General features: G+C 40.9%; 2 protein-coding genes across 3 annotated transcripts in view; one reads left to right on the top strand and one right to left on the bottom strand.

Moving 5' to 3' along the window:
* Positions 1 to 11,721, top strand: part of DNAH11 (dynein axonemal heavy chain 11) — a 108,820-nt gene extending 97,099 nt beyond the window's left edge. The window contains 1 exon segment of the mRNA XM_017731169.1: positions 11,708 to 11,721. The gene's annotated coding sequence lies outside the window, so the exon portion shown is untranslated.
* On the bottom strand, positions 601 to 14,247 carry CDCA7L (cell division cycle associated 7 like). 2 transcript variants are annotated; one of them, XM_017731196.1, is made up of 9 exons: positions 13,747 to 14,247; positions 10,441 to 10,572; positions 9,634 to 9,990; positions 7,916 to 7,990; positions 6,847 to 7,029; positions 5,308 to 5,439; positions 4,355 to 4,504; positions 3,563 to 3,699; positions 601 to 3,197 (listed from the first exon to the last, which is right to left on the bottom strand). In XM_017731196.1, exons 1-9 carry the CDS (start codon positions 14,002 to 14,004, stop codon positions 3,167 to 3,169), a joined length of 1,455 nt encoding a protein of 484 aa, XP_017586685.1. In that variant the 5' UTR covers positions 14,005 to 14,247; the 3' UTR covers positions 601 to 3,166. The 2 variants fall into 2 exon arrangements, with proteins under 2 accessions (XP_017586685.1, XP_017586683.1); XM_017731194.1 differs by having other exon boundaries at positions 5,308 to 5,442; positions 13,747 to 14,245.
* Between the last annotated feature and the right edge of the window lie 6,141 nt (positions 14,248 to 20,388).

The following is a 20,388-nucleotide window of genomic DNA, read 5'->3' as shown; positions in this document are numbered from 1 at the left end:
AAGAGACTGTATCTGTGTGCTTTCCATGGAAGGTAAGAAATAAACTTAAATTGCTTGATATCCCAGTTCAGGAACTCTATTAGTAGTTAAGTTGCATCAAGAGTTGCACTAAAGCATTGTGACCCAATGAACAGCACCAAGAAGCTTAGGAATGGTGGTGGATTGTTGGCATTTGTCACTGTGACTTTACATTTCATACCAGCTTGGTGTCCTAATCATTAAATATACTTCCTGCATTTAAGTAACTGTTAAGTGTGTCTGAACAAGGGCTGCATTGTAGTAAAGCAGCAGCTCTAACGTAACTGAGGTTCAGAAGCTTAAGGACTATTCCAGAAACTATAAATTTCACAATAATGAACTTCTCGATATTTTTTGCAGCTCTTAGAGATGCAGAATAGGGTTAGTAGTTACCACATGTTGGCAACCTGGATCAAGTAATCTACACTATTGCAATTTAAAAAAAAAACCCCACAACCTAACCCCCCAAAAAACACCAACCAACCAGCCAAACCCCCAAAGCCACAAACAACACCACAAAAATCATCTATCCTGTTTTTTTCTTCCACCTTGACCGAGTTGCCAATTCTAAATAAACAGATATAAAGAATTCTGAATGTTTTATTTGCTGGGTCATAATACTTACACAAAGCTTTTGGGGAGACATACCACGAATAAAGGAAGTACTTGAGAACACCTGTATTGTGGGTCCCTTCCAACTCAGAATACTCTGTGATTCTGTGATTAGCATGAGGTATAATGACACAATTTGGTAGGCAAGGTATAAGAATTAAAAGAGATTCTTTTATCTGGATTTTCAAGCAGTCTGTTATTGCCATAGTTGTAATATGATTGTAGGCTGTCCCTGAATGGAAACCATGCTCATCTTTTTGTGCTGCAACCCCTCTTGTAACAACTTTCACATGATAAACATTGTTCTTCTGATTCTGCATCTTCCTGAGACTGAAGCATCTAGTTCAGGAACAATTCTAGCCTGCTGTCAACATGAGATTTTAGTTTTAACTTAGAAAAGCTGTCAACAAAGTTACAGCTCATTAGAGAAAGGTGAGTGACTCCCAAAGGCAATTAGAGAATCACTGTCCTTACTCATCCTCTTCACCAGACCCGAATAAAAAGAAAGCCACTCTTTTGGACAGGAGTTGCTACTACAACAGGTAAACCCCCAAGGGGAAAGTTAGGGTGGGGGAGTGGAGCAATGGCAAGGATGTCATTTGAATGGTGCTTTTTGAAATGTGAGCATCAACTTTTCCGAGGTTTTTTTTCAGACATCTGTCAGTCCAAGGGTAATACGGTTCACTCCTCATCTGGAGATGAGGAAAGTATCAAGGAACCTTGTGAGTGCAGTTTAGGCTGGTGTTGGTGTTTGCATATATAAAATTTCCTGTCACTGCAATCTCTGCTTTTAGTAAAAGGGCCTGTTGATGAAACCACAGGTACAGTCTGGGCAGCTGCTACGTACTCATCTCTGCATTCATACAAAGAGATGATGCACAGCAGTCCAACTAAATCTAAATCAACCAAATCTAAAATCTACACTACATCTGTATGTTCAAATGTAGCCTTAACTATTTAGCAACTGTTTAAACCCAAATGATTCTGGTCTTGCTCTACAGAACACCATGTAACACATGTGCTACAATTACGGCGGGAACCACATGGGAGACCCAGTGGGGCCCATAGCAGAAGCACAGTTCAGGAATTGACTTCAGCAATGCCAGACATTTTTTTAAAGGCTATTCCACTGGATCAAAGGGAAACTAAAAATTATTATGAATGTCCAGCTTATAAAAGCAAAAGCAGGACGACAAAAACTTATGTTTGGACTTTCTGAAAATCAAGAAGTCAAGTAAATGGGTTCTGGCAGGAATAGCTTTACTCCTGGCAGTTTCGTACTAAGCTTTCAATAAAACGTGCTGCTTTCTCAATCTGCCTCACAGTAAAAGCAAAAGGAGATAAACGTTTTTCACAGTCAGCTGGAGCAGGAGATTTGCCTCACAAAAACACAATCCTTAATGTAACACTTGTGTGCTCTATGTTGTTATTTCCTCATCTGTCAATGTTGTGTTCATGTGTTTCTCCACATAATGATTATTGATCCTCCAAGCACCACTATACCTGCTATGGGAAAGTAAATGGTCTCAGCAGATGTCCCTCCAGGGCAGTGGCTGGGCATACCCTACAGGGAAACATCAGCATCGAGGTGTAGTTTGAATCACAAAATACTCCTCTTTAGATCAGTCTTTATTCTCTCTACATAAAATGAAATGTTTATCTTACAAGAATTTTAACATACTTTAACATGCAATACAAATATGTTGCATTTAAACAAAGTTGTTTGAACGTCTGGTTGTACAAATGAAAAAATATCTAAGTATGAACTGTAACTAAAAAAAAGTAATCCTGAACTCTGATTTAGACCAGTTACAACTGCTGGGTAGATGCTTCAGGCAGCAGGTGCACTACACAAAAACTGCTGGTGAGAGGTTTTGTTGGCTTTTTTTACTGGGATGATTTTTTAATTTTTTTTTTAACACTCTTCTACTTTCATGTTTCAGTGAATAATTGCACTTTGGAATAAAATTTTTAAAAATCATTCTCCCACTGATTGATTGCATCAGCTTTGGCTGGAATACAATGGCATTCGATGAAAGTACCCTTTCCTTCCTTGCAAGAACAAGTTCTATAAACTACAGGTGGTTGAACAGGTCCAGAAAGCAAAGCTGGAAAAATGGATCTTTATGGTCGAGTTGGTAGACAAAGGTGTTTTGTTTCTTTGAAGACGGGGATGCCTTGAAGGCAGTTGTTAAACACCCGTTCTGCAAACTTGCACAATTATATAAATAAAAATATTGCTCAAATTGACCAAGCTCTCCATCATGTGGTTGTGTAGCTCTGTTAAAAATTAACCACTCAAGGTTCAAGAGTGCCGTTTCATTTAACATATAGGTCTGTGCACGTAGATTTCTCTACCAAAACATTTTCCTGAGAGATCCTTTGCATAAGACCATATCAATCAAAAAGTTCCCAATACAGAAATTAATATGCTATACACTACAATTCTATTTTATATAAAACATAGTAATAAACTTTTGAAGTCAAAATTGTTAACATATTAACCAGTTGCAGGCACAGCTTGAGTTCAGTGTTGTCAATTGTCCTCCGCCAGTTGTTTTTGTAAACTAGAAGATGTGAGAAAACAGTGTTAGTGCTTTTTAGGAAACTCAGCTCCCCCATAAATTTCCACTGCTGAAGATGATAACTTCCAAAACAGCACTTCTATACACTTCAACCAACCAAGAGGGATTTCAAAATAGGCAAAAGTCTTTCCATTTTTGAAGTGTAAACAACTGTTGTCTGTGTACAATACACCTCACTTTACATATACCTCACTTTAAAGAAGCTGATTTCAGCCTAGGAGAAAATCTGAAATCCAAGAAACTTCTTTTGTATAGATGCAGGATTTGTCCCAGGGCACAAGAAGTCAAATGTTATTTAAAGGGTTGTAACAGTTTAAAAAGGAATCAGCACAGGGCAGAACTCTCACCTTTCCAGGTACTCCTTGACATTGTTGTAGCCGTAGAACTTGGCCAGGTGGATGAGCATGCCGGTGGCACAGCGCCCATCCCGCCGGCGGCAATAGCTGCAGTTGCACACCCCGCGACAAGGAGGACAGATCCAGGCCTGCAGGGGCGTGAGTGTGGGAGGGGGGTAAAAGCAAGTTATGAAAAATGCTATATTTGCCTTCCTGTTGCTCCGAAAAATATGAGTACAGCTTCCCTACCATGCGATTGTTCAGAGGTTTTAAAAGCCTCTGTCAGCCAGCCAGCCAACCTTATTAACACTTCCCAAATTCTGCAGGATTAGAGGAATTATTAAGTGCTTGAATACTTCTTACTCTTGAAGCCTCAGGTTCTCTGATGTGCTCAGTACTGATTTTCAAATAGACTGAGGTCTTCTATAATGCCTAAGGATAATTCACTCTATGCCAGGCTGACTGTAGTCAACTCCCTAGAAAGAGAGGGATACCCACTGTGACAAGTTCCTTCGGCTCTACCTGCCTGCTGGTACGGCACAATTCCTGGGACTGAATTAACCAGCTGGTACATGAAGTCAGGCATCTCCAAGCTGCTCAGCAACTGCACATAAAAGCACAGGTGCTAACAGAGCAGCCACTGCCACACTGGGCCACCACATCAGTCATTAGTTAGTACTACACATCTGTTCTTGGCAAAAAAGTTTGAACACCATTTTACCATGAGCATGTTCTTATCATCACAGATCACTAACAAAACTGTATTCATTACACTTTCATTCCAGGCTCAAGAATGATACTTACTGGATCAAGCAGAGCAGACTTCACATCTTCACCATATCGATTTCGAAGACATGGTCCACAGAACTGCCCCCTTACTCCTCCACAGCCCTGGTTGCGACAAATTGTCTTTGTGTCAGTTGTCTTTTGTCGACACTGGTGGCAAGTACTACCCTAAAGGTGGAAAGGAAGAGAAAAACATATGTATGAAGGACACCTTAAATGCTCATTGATGAACTTCCCTAATAATAAGCACAAACTTCAAACCAAAGTCAAATTAAACAGTGAACAGCAAGTTCTGTCATTATGATAAATCATATAGCAACGCTAGGAGTTTTACAGACAGTGCCCAGTTTCAGTTGCATTGGAAGTCTCAAATTACATTAGCCTCATGTCATAGCTCTGGTCCTTTCTTCTCTCTAGGAAAAACCTTAAACTATTGAGAAAATGATCTTGTAACTCATCTTTGCCAATACCATGAAGTATGAAATACATGGTAAGCTGATCTTTATGATAATCAGTAATAGCCATATCCAGTGAAAGCAAGGAAGGAGTTCCATTAAGAACTCTGGAAACTGCACAACATGTATAAAAATGTCATTTCTGGGGGTACAAAGAACAGCAGGGATCACTATTATTTAATGGTACAACACAACATTTTTATTAGTGAAAGAGATAAAAAGGATGCCAACTCTTACCAGGGGCAAGTAATAGCTATAGCAAGCTTAACTTAATAGCTCTGTGGCACAAAACCACTTCTTCTCAGAGGCAAAAAGCCAGTGGGGAATATGAACCACCACAGCCAAGCCCACAGAAGTCTGGCAAAGCTTTCAAAGCTGTACTGTGTGCCATAATAACGATGAGCTATACTCCCCAGAGCCTCAGGAAAGGACACCTTTTAGCAAACACCAGTGAAACAGTGAGAGACTTTTCATTTCAAGCACACAGACACACTGAAGAATATGGCAACCACTTACTAGAACTTTATCATAGATTTTGTCTCTAACAGCGATTGCAATGTTGTCCAAGTCCTCCTCAGTTATATCTTCTACTGGACGATCAGATGAATACTTTGATGATCTCCGTCTTTTGCGTACTCCACAATCCCCCTGCTAAACAAACTCATCTCAGTATGTATTGTTTGTCTGATGTCATGAAGTCTCTGTCACCACACCTGGTGACAAATTCCTTCATTTACAATGTGTATCCAGTCCAGAGCTGGCAGACTACAGGCTCAGGCAACCACTGGAAGAACAGGGTTTCCAAATCACTGCCTGTTTCTCTCCCTCTCCTCCATAATCTTTTCTCTACTACACTTTTTATTCATTTTATTTAATTCCTTTCCATCATTACTACTTCTATTTGCACAAATCCCTGACATGTTTTACTGCTAACTGTTCTTTGCATTCCCTGCACTCCTCCACTGTAACTCTTAATACTCCATTTCTTCCCTCTCAAAATAAGGAACTGTGATCATCTGCCTTCCCATGCTTTCCTCCTTCAATCTCCTTGTATGTTCTCTAGTTTCTTTCTCCAATAACAATCTCTAATGTGCTGCAAAAAAAACCTCTACTGAAGTTTTAGGTTAGTCCTGCCATACTCAGCCCTTTCTTATTATCCTGTTATTTGGAAGAGTACTCCACTCACGATTAAGTGATCTTTTTTTCCTTCTAAATACCATTCTCTTTGACTCCTATTCATGAATAAATCTCATCTGATTCTTAGCCTTCCCCATACCTGTCTCTGAAGACCTCATTTGTCCTTCACTCTAGATCAGTTCTGTTCCATCCAACACAGTAATTTACCAGCCTAAGTTCTCATTTAGTGCTACTCCTCTTCTAATAGCCAAGTTCCCTCTATAATGTTTCAACTGTGCCCAGCACTTGTTCCTACAAGCAGTACTGGGATCCAGCCTGTAAGAATTCAAACTCAAAAGAGTTTTCCTCATAAGGGCTATACAGAAAATATAAGCAAGACAAATTACCACCATAAGCTAGAGGAGGGGAAAAAACAGATTTTTAAAAATAGGAAGAGTAAAACCTGCAACTTTTCAATGGCTAGCCTGTACATTACCAGTTTGCTGGTGCAGATTCCTTTAATTCATACTCAGTTCAGCCATGTAACTCACATCTTCCCTCTGTTACTTCCAGAGGATTTCTGCCTTTTTTTCTGAGTCTGGTAACAGAGAAGATCTGCTTTGTCACCTCCATCACCCTACTGCCTTGCCACTCCAAGGCCTTCTACATTACAGGCTCTAATAATTTCCAGATGAAGAATAAATAACGGACCACAAGTAAAATGCCTTTATATGCTTGAATAACACTGGTCACAAAAAAAACCCACTTAACAGGTAAAAGATGAGACAGAAAGGCCTGGAGATAACTTCTCTGTAGCTAATCCCAACCAAAGATTTTCAATAACTTTGTGTAGGATGTGACATCTGGTCTAAGTGCTGGTCAACAATTTAAATGTTTCCTAGTTCCTGACTACTAGGGATATCAAAATCTGGCAAATACCACACTGAGTCTCTTCAAGAGGTTTTGTTGCCTATAGCTACGGATGTGTTCTGCAAATTTGACAGCCGACACAGTGAATTTTTCCAAGGCAAATTTTTCTGGTGGACGAGCATTTCTGGTTGGGTTCATTCGACGTGTTATCTGGCCTTCAGAAAAAGTCCTCCTTGGGGTTTTCTTCTGTTTCTAGAAAAAGAAGGAAATTACAGTGTCTGTCTTTTCAGTTATGCCTGTAGTGTCAAACACTAGGAACAATCTGAAAATCTCTGTACCACACTTGTACTATCATGAATTGATCTGCCATTCTCCCACTCGTTATTTGTTAAGCCAAACCCCACCAATTACACTCCCTACGAACTATACCTTTTTGCTACTTTTAAAACACCACACCATCACGCCAAATTCCATTCCAGTCAACATCACAGAACTACACCAAAATTTAACAGGCTGCCACCTTAAGGCGGAAGCTAGTTCTCACTGTTCTTTGGTAGCTAAATATTCAGATTTTCCCACAATCTGACTACACAATTGAGGAACATTGAGGAATATGCAACTTGAGGATCAATCTGAATTCTAGTTAATTTTCTTTCAAACTTTTTAAACTGAAAGGGCATTAAGAAGCTGCTTCATTTAGTTCGAGATTCCTAATTTGGAGATTCTTGGGAGGTGCAAGATACCCTCTTCCTACTCTCACACCTGCCAGTTACTGTGTGATTGAATTCATGCAACGGAAGTCCTGCATGGACATCTACCAAAGACACGGCCCTTCAATGTTTCCTCAAATCTTTTCAGTTTATAAGATACATGGGAAAATGCTACTCTACAGAGAAAGAAGGGTTGACACTCCTCTGCTTAAAGCTGAGAAAAGTCAGTTGAAATAACTACTGTATCATTCCAGTTTGTGTTAAATGGTTCAACTTCATGGTACTTCCCAACCAATAGCAAATCTATAAAAATGAAGCGACCAAACCCGAAGAAAACCAGAACAAACTGCTGAAAGTTTCTGATGAAACCTGTTAATCCTAAGTCTAACAAAAATTACTGCCACCACCAACCAGTACCGGGAACTTACTGAAGGAGTCGAGGCAGGTGTTTTCACTGGGAACAGGTCCGGTATGGAATTCAGTTCTGCCAGCAGCTGGGCAAGCTGGAATCAAGTGATGTCACATTGAAAACTCACTGCAACTTGCAAAAAAAGCCACACCACCTACTATCCACTCTCCACATGCACTTCAAATTATAGCTAAGCATGTACATTAAACCTTTCTGGAAGCACCTAAATAAAGTGGGGCTCATAAAAGGGGTTCATTTACTCCTGAATGAGCAAGAATTCTGCCAACAATACTAACTTCACAGCTCCCACTAATTTTTACTGGGAATTAGAACTAGCCACATTTACATAGTATCTTGTCAAAACAGCACCAAAGGAGTGCATTACAACATAGTAATGGTTGATAACGAGAAATTCAGTTCATATGATAGGAGGGAGAAAAGAAAGACAGGGTGCCAGAAGACAGTAAGGTGTTCTCAGTGAGCTTTTATTGACAGTAGATACATCTGTGCTCTTTGCCAGAGACCTCAGTGTCCCCTTAAGCAGGGTAGACACTGGGTACACGCTCATTACAAAGTCACAGAGCAACTAAGCCCCACTGGCAGTTCCCCCCATGCATGTTCTGATGCATGTGTGTATGAGTTGTCTTGGAGGAACATTTCCACAGAAGCAGTGGCTGATAGGTACAAAAAAAACACTGACCTGTTCTGGAATTCCAGAATGAGGCTAACTTCTGAAAAGCCAGTGGAAGTGGGGATGAGCCAAGCTGCTAGCTCTGAGATTGCCACAGCCATCAAGAGATTAAAAGCTGAATACAGTATTTCTCAGTAAATACTTCAGTGTAGCATTTATTAAGTGCTATTTAATGCCATTACAGTACTGCTCCTAGGATGCCAGTGAATTTCACAGTGGTTGAACTGCAAGGAAGAGTGGAAGGTAAGAAGGACCAAGGAGCAGCAAGACCAACACAACAGCAGTGGGGATGGGGACACATGACAGATTAGAAACGCAGGTACAACGCTGAAGCAAGTTTTTACACAGGAGCGAGCTGTAGGCCCACACCAAGAGGTATTGTTTGAGCCCCAGGAGTGCTTGGCAGCTGCAACTCTTCCTGAAACACAGTAAAACTGAAGGAGCTACTAAAGACTGAACATCAGTTCGGATTATACAGCAGCATGATAATTAAAGAGAGCTGATGGCATGTTGGATAATAGAGGAAAAAACATTAGGAAATATCAGTTGCTCTTTTCCGCACCTACACACAGGTTCAGCAGTTATATAGTAAAACATTACTGTAAAAATCACATCCCACACAACTGAAAAATCACATTTATCATCCTCAGCAGTTTTTAGCTGGCTTTCCAATCAGTAACTGCAGCAGATTTGTCATACACAAACAAAAAGTAGAAACACTTTTGTTCAAATGACACCATATAAACCACCTGAAAGGACCAGCGGGTTTTCTGACATGTTCTGAATATAAGGCTGCAAAACTTGGTCATTTGTAACTTCATTCACATCCACATTAAAAATGCTTAGTTCTATTCTGGTTTTAAATTTGACTTGAGGTTATTTTAGGGGTAAATGTCTGAGTTCTGAGGGTCCTCTAGGGTTTTCCCAGGTAGAAAAATTCACCATAAGATTTTCCCGAAGTTCCAGCACAAGCTAAAGGTAAGTATGCTAAAAGTAAGTACTTGTATGTAAATGTCAGAGAACAAAACACTGCTCTTAAGTCTTACCATGGCTTTATTTTCTTTTATATTTATGGCTCTCTTAAGCAGTGCACTGGAACTTTCCTCCTGTGTTTCCTTAATGTCTTCTTCAGACTCTGAAGCAGAGCCCTCTACTTTGTCTGACCGCTTGAGGCTTATTTCTTTTGAAAGAGGTGTGAGAGATTCACTGTCCTTTAGAGGTAAGTCAGACAAAGCCTGTTCAGGCACTTTTTTCTCAGATGACTTTCTGGTGGGAAACTGTAAAGCAACACGAAGGCCAAAGCTTCTTCTCTTGGGGGAAAACTTCTTCTTCTCTTCCTCCTCTTCCTTCTCATTACCCAATAAATTATCGCGTTCTTCATCACTCAAGTCTGACTCCACCATCTAGAGGCAGGAAAAATCCCATGTTACATTATTGGCTCTGACACAAGGGAGGTCATTTTTAAATCACTAGTTCTAGACAGCAGTCTTTCCACCCATCATACATTCACCTACATTAACAAATTTTCAGAAGTTCACAGTATGCAACTTCTGCCTGTGCAGAGATCAAGAAAACATCTACATACTAGTATTGCCTAAGATAGAGACATGGCTGTCTCCAGAGGAACAATCTTGCCCAGTACAATCTACAAGCAGTGGAAGCATTTCTAATATGTGATGCTATATTAAATAAAGCATTTTTTCTCTTTTAAGACAACATGTTTTAATTCAGCATGAAGAAAGAACATCACAGTGTATCAGAAAGATTCCTACTAGAACATGAGGTTTACACAGAAGAGACAGAAAAAAAAGAAATCAACATATACATTCACATGTAGGTGTGACTGCCTTTACCAGAACTTCTTTCTTGTTCACATGCACCTCGTTTGAAGCAAAGCCCTCAAACACTTCCGTTTCAGAGTCGGTGTCCTCAGTGAAAATCCTCCGCAGCTCTTCAGTGAGGTATCTGGACTGAAACCGGAGCCCCTGCAAAAATACCACTCCATAGCTGTGAGAGACAGTCAGATAGACAGTATTCACACAGCCACAATAAACAGGTTTTGAGGGTCAAGACAGTGCCAACTAGCTAGCATACTGTGAAAGCATTTTGCAGGCAAAGCCTGTCAAAAGAAACAAACAACAAGAAGACAACATTCAGAGTTTCAACACTGAGTTATTTTAACTTAGCAAGACTCTTTTTCTTCATTTTGAGGACAGGGCTTTAACTGAGCTACTTGTTGTGGGGTAAACTTTCTTCTTCACATCTTCCTCCCCTTCTTCATTACTACCCAATAAAAATAAACTATCAGTTTTCTTGCATGTAAATTACATGTTGTTTTATATATTTTCTTCTGGATGTAAAAAACCAGGCCTTGAACAGAAGAAAATACAAATGAGAGATGGGGTCTGCTCCTCATGCTGTTACACCATCACTGAACTGACCAATATCAACACAAATCCACAGAGCTTTGACTAGCCTAAGTAACGTCCCTCCACCTTTCAACTTCTCAACTCTCTGCTTTTTTGGTGCAGTTTATCATTCACATGTGTTCTCCTCAATTTCAGCCTATAGACCAGGAAGTAAAAAGATGTCATTAAAACACTCTTCTTGATATGTACATTACATCCCAATTAAACACAAGGCTTTTACCAAATAGAAATATATTTCCATACTTCCAATAAGAACTAGTAGAAAACCATCTATTGAACTTGCTCCTGTTAATCTCTTGAAAGACTGCTCCTGGTAGGAATATAACCCATGCTCACATCACACCTGCTGCTTCAAAGTCAGCAACATGTAAGTTTGTTTCCCCAACTTTCCTCTGTTATTTCTTCCTCCCACACAAGAAACAAAAATGACCTTTAATACAACGCATTTGCAAAATATCTTTATTCTTCCTTTCAATTCCTTCCCTTCCATGACTTTAATTACACACTTCTTTATTTTAAGATAATATCTGGTGAAAAAAAGATACAATAGATGAGTGGAAAAACTTAGAGGGGAATGGGAGGGGGGAGCCACCGCATATGCTGTTTCTTTACACTTAAATATCTACAAATTATTATGGGTAATTGTAATGAGTTTTCTCTGAGGAAAATTACTTTATTCTTTTGTTAATAGCTGCAGTGCAGCTGCTTGAGAAAGGAACAAACACAATAGGGAAGTTACTTTAAAGTTAAATTGCACTTCTTGGAGGAAACTGAAGTTTTTATGTATTCTGTGTTTTCATGAAATTCCACAATTAAGGTTGAGGGGGGAACTATGCTATTTGCTAGCTAAAGTAACTAAAAATAACACACCCAGAGCTATGCTGTTCATCTACGAAGAACAATCGACACCAGGTAAAACACACATCAGGGATACCTATTGGAGAAATTGTGGGAACTTGGCAGAAGCACAGAAGTTATGGGAGCAGGACTGCAGAAAGCCCTGAGGAAAAGCAGGCACACAGAGGTCACTACCTGTTAACTCATTTGCACCTCAGCATCCAAGGGAACACCTGATGCACCAACAGCCCATTTGCCACCCCAGCAGGGCAGCTACCTTGCCTCCTTTCTCAAGAACTGCTGAATTTTTCTGATCTTCCCATCATTTTGCCATTCACACCAAAACCTTTTCGTTTCCTGCACAACAAGGACCAATGGGTTTTTGCAGCAATAGTGGTGTTTGGCATCATGAATGCCAGATGATGGTCATCCTGATGCAGGGCCCTGGTGTGCAAGGACTGCAGATTATGCTGCAGTTGGATAGAACTCAGGGTATTTTTATTGTACCATTTAGTGCTAAGGGAATTAAATTCAATACCAATTGAGATTTAAAATAATACTCATCCCAAGGGAAACACAGGAATGGTAAGGAAGGTTGCAGTGGCAGCTGTAAATCTGGAACAAGTCTCACTGGGATTCTCAGCAATGCATGTTAAACCAACAGTACCTAGCTCTTCCACAGCATTTTTAATCAGAGGATTTTAAAATGCTTTGCAGAAGAGATCATTATCATAAACTCTATTTCACAAGTTGGGAAATCAAGGGAGAGAAAAGTACAGTCAGGTGTCTGCAATCCCCAAGCAGGCAGAAGCTCCCACACAAGGCTTCCCCCTCCACCACCACCTCTCCCCACTGACCCTTGTGATTCTCCCCACAAAGACACAAATACAAGAGCAAGCTACCTCCTGGTTTTCTGAAGTTACCAGTACTGCTGTCTAGCAACAAGATTATAAACCAATTTAGAATCCAGTACATTTCATTACATTTTTGACACAATCTTTCTCCATAGCACAGACTGTGGCTCTACCCCCAAAAGGTTTCTGTGCTCTCCTGGGGTCACTTGCCTATAAAGGCTCAGAAGCAGTACATAATTGTACAAGCCTTATTCTGTCTCTTGGCTAACACTAATCATCTTTCTTGTCATCAGCACCTCGTAACCAGGAGCTGACCTGATGGGCTAGGAAAACAGAAGAAAAAAAAAATCCATTTTCTAACTAATGAAACAGAGGGACCTCTGCAAGAGCACAAAGGACGAAGGTATCTTATAACACATTAGCTCATGTCTATCAAGCATGTAATTATAAGTTTCTAACACACTAAAAACTAAATTTTTTGCCACCCAAGACATCACACCAGCTCTATTATTTTCTTATTAATTCAGCTGGTATCTCCAGCTACCAAATCAGAGAAGAAAAAATATCAAATCATTGTGCTTCACCATCAAGAGAGCAAAGAACCAGCAAATCGCACTATCGCAGCAGGAGCTGATGGTTTCTCTGCGTCACCACTGTTAAAACATGATTTTAGTGCAGAGACAGCATGGAGAAACTTCTGGAATAGATACCTGCATACTCTGAAATGCCTGTCTAATATCATGTATTTGTACTGTCTTAAGTATCCAGGATGGTAATTCTCTTTTCCTGTTTGCTACTAACCTATTTCACTTAAACTCACCTTCCAATGAAACCCATTTTTTTTTTTATATTATGAAGCAGTTTTCAAAAGCAACCATTAAACCCTAAAAATGATACCAAGATTGTTTACATTTATTTTTAATATGGGGACTGCAAACTGTGGGTTATGGTGCGAGTTATAATTCACACAGTTTTGACACAGACTCAGAGTACAACTGCATCCCAAGAGCATAACTGGACTACAGCAATCTGTTCCTACCTCTTTTCCAGACTCCGGGGAATCAAAACTAGCATAGCGGTTCTCTGACAAGAAGCTCTGTTTGGAAGCATCATCTCGGAACCCTGGAAAATCTTCAGTGTCACTGGGGGCATTGAAAATGTTGGCCACATCCTTGGGTATCTCTTTCTGATTCAAAACAAGACAGAAAATATGAGTCACACACACCAACTTAACAGGAAAACTCAAATTGGCAAAAGTACAATTTATTTTTATATTCCTAAGCAAGTACAAGTCCATACCACAAAATATGTTATGTGTAAATTGTACCTTATTCAGCTAAACTCCAGGAAAATTCTGTATAGACTGTTTTAATCCCTGAATACAGACTCGGGATCTGGGACTAGGGAGGGGATGCGACACACGGTGTTCAACTCCACAAGGAAAGTACTTCAGTGACATAAAAATACATGTGTGCCTCGTGCTTGCAAGCAGGAGCTATGGGCACCTTTACCCATGGGGAAACCCACCACCCCTCCTGCAGAGCAATGATGGCTCAGAGCTAAGGAACACAACTTCAAACACAACACAGTGCTAAAGTACAAAGAAACCTTACTGTTAGATCCCACACTACCTTCATGGATTTTAGCAGACACTTAACTAACTCCAAAAATAAAACCAATGCAAGTCATTCTCCTTGGCCAGTACTGTCACAGACCTTCTCCTGTGACACTTGGTAAGAAAGTGAAAATGTGTTAACCAAGTACACTTCCCTTTTGCTAGAAGCCTTTGATGTGGCCCACCAGGAGAGGAGGAAGCACAGCCAAGGGCTGGCAGCAGCCTTCCCGAGGTGACCAAGGTCACAGCTTCAGAGTTCAAGAAATTCAGTCCCAGCCTAGGAGACTCTTAACACACATCCAAACATTCCACTGGGCCATATACTTCACACCAAATACTTCAGATAAGCCTCTGCATGTACCAGGATAGTAAGGAAGCCTTCAGACAGTTCCCACATGGGCTGCTTTAGGATCTGGTATATGTATGGATGAACAGATCAAGCCGTAAAAACCAAGGAAGTAGGCATTTTGCCAGGCTTCAGAACACATTCTTACACATCCCAGTATCACCTGCAAAACCATTCTGCTAGTCACACAAATGCTCAGGGAGAAAAGCGTCTGCATTCCTCACCACCATCTGGATATTCATCTCTTACATCCCCTGGACCACATATACATCTCATACACACCACTAACTTGAAACAAGCCTCTGCTGTCTGCTAAAGCCACACAGAGACTTCCCACTCCTCTCATTAACTCTCAGGAACATGAGATCAATGACTGCCTGGTCAGAGACCAACTCCTCATCTGAAAGTGCTGTTATCCAGCCCTGAATATTCAACAGTACACCTCAGAGATGAAGTTCAGAACCAAGAGCAGACTGCTGTTTTCCACTGTCACAGAAAACCAAGGTTGCTCACACATGGCCCCATATAATGATTTTTTTCATTTTTTTAAGTTTAATTGTGCCAAGGGAAATGACCCAAAGGAGGCTCATTCTCCAAAAGTAATGTTGCTGAAAAATTTCGACTTCCATTAAAAGAGCAAGCAGTACCTCCACTGAAGCATCACTCTCTGAAATAAGCTACAGTAAAGGGTGAACATGAGCCTAATTTTATTTTTGTTCTGCTTTTATAAAACTGATGTAGGCTGATACAAAACCAACTTACTGTTGCTCGAGCAAGAGTATAATTCATCTCTGAAAAACTGACTCTTCTCAGGTCTATAATGGCATGACCCAATGCATGGCTGCTAAAACCACGCTGTCCACATCCAAACCCCTTTGGATATTCCCTCACCCCTACCTCCTACAGTGAACATCCAGAATCCACTTCCGTTGCTGTGACAGAATTCACTCAGAACAGAACAGTGTTAAAAATGAAGCATTATGCATTTTAATGGAAAAACATACAAGGAGCTGAGGGCATCACTGCTATGAATAAATTGCTTCCAGGAGCCACTGCATTAGTTCTTGTGCTAATGTACAGCTGTTAGCCACTGCTGTGATTATTGTATGCCTGATTTCTTCTTCTTCATCTATTGTTTCTGCATCTGCACCAGAGGAGTCATTGAGGGGCTGTAATTACTGATTATGAACAATAACAAAAAAATTCTTTCCCCGTAGAAAACTTTATTTTTTTGCATTCCCAACTTCTAAGGTACTGGTACTGATTTACGTTAACTTATTGCAGAGCTTCAAGGATTTTTAGTTTGTGACTTGCTCCCCATAGCCTGACTACAAAGAATCTCAATTTGGTCACTGATGAGTCCCCATTTTACCAGAAGGGCTTACATTAATAACAGACAACACCTGACACACACAAGGTGGACATACTCCAGAAGTTTAGAAAGGGAAATCTCATGAGGAATCTTCCCTAACAAGACTATTTCTACATCTGAAATCCTGTATTTCTACACCTGAAATCGTAAGCCAAGTTTATTTCCAGAAAAAGTCCACTGACATCAAAGGCAAGCTTGCAGCAAGCATCTCTGTCATGATGGGTTCATTCACTGTCATTTACTGTGTAGTCCTGGAAGCCACAGACATTTCCATCTTCATCTTTCAATTAAAATACATTGTGAAACTGATCTACAATCAGCATCAGAGCCTAGGATTTCAACTCTTGTCAACAAATTAATATACACCAAGTGTCTAAACAGAAATGTCAAAATGTTAATCTACTCAAAATACCTGTAAGACACAGGCACTCCAGGAGAGGATCTTTTTGCCTCTAAACCCCTAAAAAAGTCACAAAGGCAGAGATGTGATGAACATTCCAAGCTTGCTCAGGGAAAATATTTCAACATATTCTACAGCTGAAATGCTGCAGATGTGAGAAACACTGTCTTTTAAAAATACCTGTTAAAAAGGCTAAATACCAGAAGTCTAGTAAAAACTGAAAATAATTCACAGCTGCTGAAAAAGTAAGTCTTATTTCTGGTAAGAAATCTTATGTCTACTGAACTCATTTATTTTTGCACATAAAACACACTTAGTTGTTTAAAACCCCTACAAGGTACTTTTCAAAAGCATCAGCAAACCTTCCCCGCTACAGACGGCACACAATCCAACAACTGCCAGAGTAACAAACCCTATGTTTCTGCAGAAGTAGTCCAAAGCTCAAGACATCCACGTCTCTCAGGATTTCCTTCCCTAAATTAGACAAAATACCACCAATACACCCAGGGGCATACTCGGATGTGTTGGGCTGCATGGAGATCCCATTCCCACAGAACCAGGGGCAGGCAGCTCACATGTGCCTGTGGAGGCTGGCAGGTCTGTCACCAAGGGTTGAGGGTGACAGAGGCTGGTAGGGTTGTCAAAACTATTTCAGTCACATGAGCTATTGGAAAAGTAAGGGACCCAAGGTCCCCAGCAGTCACAAGAACATTTTTCAAGCAGTATCCCCATGAATTCCACCTTCTTAGGCAAGGAAAAAAAGGAAAAGCCTGAGGGGAGCTGTTTTGCTATCCACATCAACAGGAAGAGTTTTCACGTTTCAATTGAAACAGCAACTTTTCTGACACCAAAGCCATAAAAGATGCAAGTTGCCCTGTAGGCTGTGAGGAGAGAACACTTGCTCCTCTCTCATGCAGGGTGTGCCTGCATGCACACCCATGGGTTTGGTGGGAAGCATGTTATTTCTACACCACTGACTATCATGTTTCATTTTTTAAGAGTTATTTGCATACATCACTTTTCCTGCCAGTTGTCACACTAGCACATTCTTCCCCAATAGTGATGTATCAGGAGAACCTACAGCATGAGAAAGCAGGGCTAGATAAAATTCTCTACTTTTTCTCCTACCATGGAAAAAAAAAAAAAAAATCAGTTGGGCTGTGTTCCCTTAATTCAATTTAGCACAATATATGGGCATTCCTACTCAAAGCAGAGGACAGACAATTTCAGTCACATTCAAACTCAATAACTGAAGTTTAATGTCAAGCAGATACTCACGCAAACCAAACCTGTGCAAAGTCACACCTTGACCACATGCTGGAAAGCCTCTTGACTTGTCCCAGGTTCAGTCCAAAAGCAAGCCTAAGGCACACCACCCAAGGGTTACAGGCACTGCATTTGGCTCGTACCTCAAAAGAACAACTGAACAGGGAAACACTCCAAGGTTGACAATTGCGGGCAGCGCTACAAGAATAGAGGGGCCCAGCCAGAATGTCAATAGGTGCCAAACCAATAAACTGAAACTATTCAGAAGTCAAGATCCTGGTTTTTCCACAGAACAGAACTCTAAAAAACAGAACTCTAAAAACTTAATTGTAAGCATCATACAAATGTGTGAAAAAATGGAAGGCACAGAGATGCAAAGTCCCATTTTGCAGTGCAAAAGAATCACACAGACTGGATGTATGGTCAACAAGATTGTCAACCACACAATGAGCCTGAGACTCATGGGCATCAACAAAATCTAGGAAGGCAAGGAAGATCCCAGATAACCTACAGAACTTCTCAACAGCATTAAAGCACAAGAACATGAAATGCCCTGGACAGTGAAATGTATTCCTGGCATAAGTGGCAGGAGGTTGAAAGGCAAGTGAATGTTCTGAAAAAAAGAAGGAGCAACTGATAGAATGAGCAATCAACAACCAGTTTTATGATCTTGGCAAGAATAATTTGATTCTACTGAAGGTGAAGATGGATTATGCCGGAGCCTTTAATCTATCACAGCAACAACTCCTGGGACTTTCAGGGTGCCCTCTCAAAAAGTTCTGGCAATTTTCACACCAGTAAACCTACTGCTAAACCCAAGTAATTCCATGAAATTTTGGTAAATTCTGCTATTTTCACAACAGCAGGACACGGTTTCTATATTGCCTTATTTAGACTGATAATAAGCTAATGCCCATAAAGCTACTTTATCCTAAAATAAGGAATGCCCAAGTATCATAATCACATGGCAAATCTTTTAAAATGTCACCTTCCATAGGCAACACCTTCCTGCTCTTCAAAAATGCTGGTAATACTGTGAATATCACAGTATCATGCCAGCATATGAACACAATCCAAACACTGTCAACTGCTACTATTTCTTCCTTTGTACCATCCAATCTCTTACCAATCCAAACAGTTGTAACAGCTATTTCTGAATTAATTCTGCATAATTCAAGAGCATCCTTTTCATCTATGGTGATGCCTAACTACTGTCCAAGCCCCGGCGTTCCAAGGAAAAAACTTTTGTACAATACCAAGGCATGCGATGCATCCTTGCTTTATGCCTGGACTGCTCGACTCTAGGACTAGAGTTCAGGCCTTCTGGGTGCAAGCAGTTTGTCACAGCCCACACCCCTTTAACAAGCTCTGTGTACTGAAACTGCTGTGCCAGGACCTTGTAAATCAGACCCTGGGACAGGAAATGGAACTGCAGGTCTTGCGATTCAAAACAATTTTGTACTGCTGACTTCTTTGGCAATTGTTTTCAAATGGGGGCACATACTCACAAGACAATCTGACCGTCAGCAGACAATCTGTGACTTCAGAGGCAAAGAAGCCTTCGCCACCACATCCTTCAGGCCCAGCTAGGACTGAACTCACTGCTCACCAGTGTATCACAGACAAGGCAGAGCCAGCAGAAGGCTGTGCTCAGACAAAAACCAACTCCCATGAGAAACAGAAAAGCACCAAGAACAGACCATGTCCTTCTTCCCTTTGCTGAGCCTTAAAAGAAACATGATGTGCAGCCTTTCAGCTGTACACCAGAAAGGGAACTAGCAGATGGTAAGAGTCTTGTGTTACAGCACCAGAAGTGAGAAGCAAGTACCATTTGTGTCTATTGTCAAACAGAGTTCTCCCAAACTGTTTTATAGTGCCCTTATCTTCACACTGCCAATCGAGGGCCTGAGGTCATACAGAGGTGGAAGGTTTACAAAGTCTCTGAGAGGACAGAGGTTCTAATAAATATTCCAGTCTCTATTACACTGCAGTTCCACAGAAACCCATGTAAAGCTCTAACTTTCCATTGGCAAGAGCTGAATGAGATGCTGAATTTCTCCTCACTCCTTCCCACCACGTGGAAAACTCACCATGACTTAAAGAGAGACAATTTAGACTACATATAAGGAGGATGCTAAAACACTAGAACAGGTTGTCTAGAGAGCTGGTGGATGCTCCATTCCTGGAAACATTCGAGGTCAGGTTGGATGGAGCTTGAACAACCTGATTTAGTTTAAGATGGCACTGCTCATTCAGGGAGGCTGACTAGACGAGGTCCCTTCCAATCCAAAGTATTCTATGATTCTATAGCCATACCACCTCCTAAGATTTGAAGCACACAATCAGCCTGATGCATCCAAGCATGCGCCACCAGGCTTGGACCAGACCACAGCCGATGGAAGCATGCCTCTCTGACGACTCAAGTGTGTGTCTGAGTTGGCATCACGACGTTCCAACAATAAAATAAAAAAAAACCAAAACCCAAAAGGCGGCCAGAATTAAAAATAAATAAATGAATTAGTTATTTCTAAAGTGGCACCCCTAGGCTCACAACTAATTAACAACGCTCCTTCCCATGAGCCTCTATTAGAGCCGCTACAAGTCCCAGCCCCGCTGCAGTTGCCCCACGCCGCTGTTGAGCGTCTCAGGGCCGCCCCGAAGGCGGCTTCCACCCCGTTCCCG

The sequence above is a fragment of the Corvus brachyrhynchos genome, unplaced genomic scaffold (assembly GCF_000691975.1).
Source record: "Corvus brachyrhynchos isolate BGI_N302 unplaced genomic scaffold, ASM69197v1 scaffold84, whole genome shotgun sequence".
NCBI classification, from domain to species: domain Eukaryota; kingdom Metazoa; phylum Chordata; class Aves; order Passeriformes; family Corvidae; genus Corvus; species Corvus brachyrhynchos.
This window is presented reverse-complemented; position numbering and strand designations above follow the sequence as displayed.

Coding starts and splice junctions, on each gene's coding strand:
- CDCA7L (XM_017731194.1), bottom strand. CDS start 14,004: ATGGACTTGTACTTGCTTAGGAATATAAAAATAAATTGTACTTTTGCC. Junction 10,573..13,746: donor CCCCGGAGTCTGGAAAAGAG/GTAGGAACAGAT, acceptor GTATTTTTGCAG/GGGCTCCGGTTTCAGTCCAG. Junction 9,991..10,440: donor TGAACAAGAAAGAAGTTCTG/GTAAAGGCAGTC, acceptor TCCTGCCTCTAG/ATGGTGGAGTCAGACTTGAG.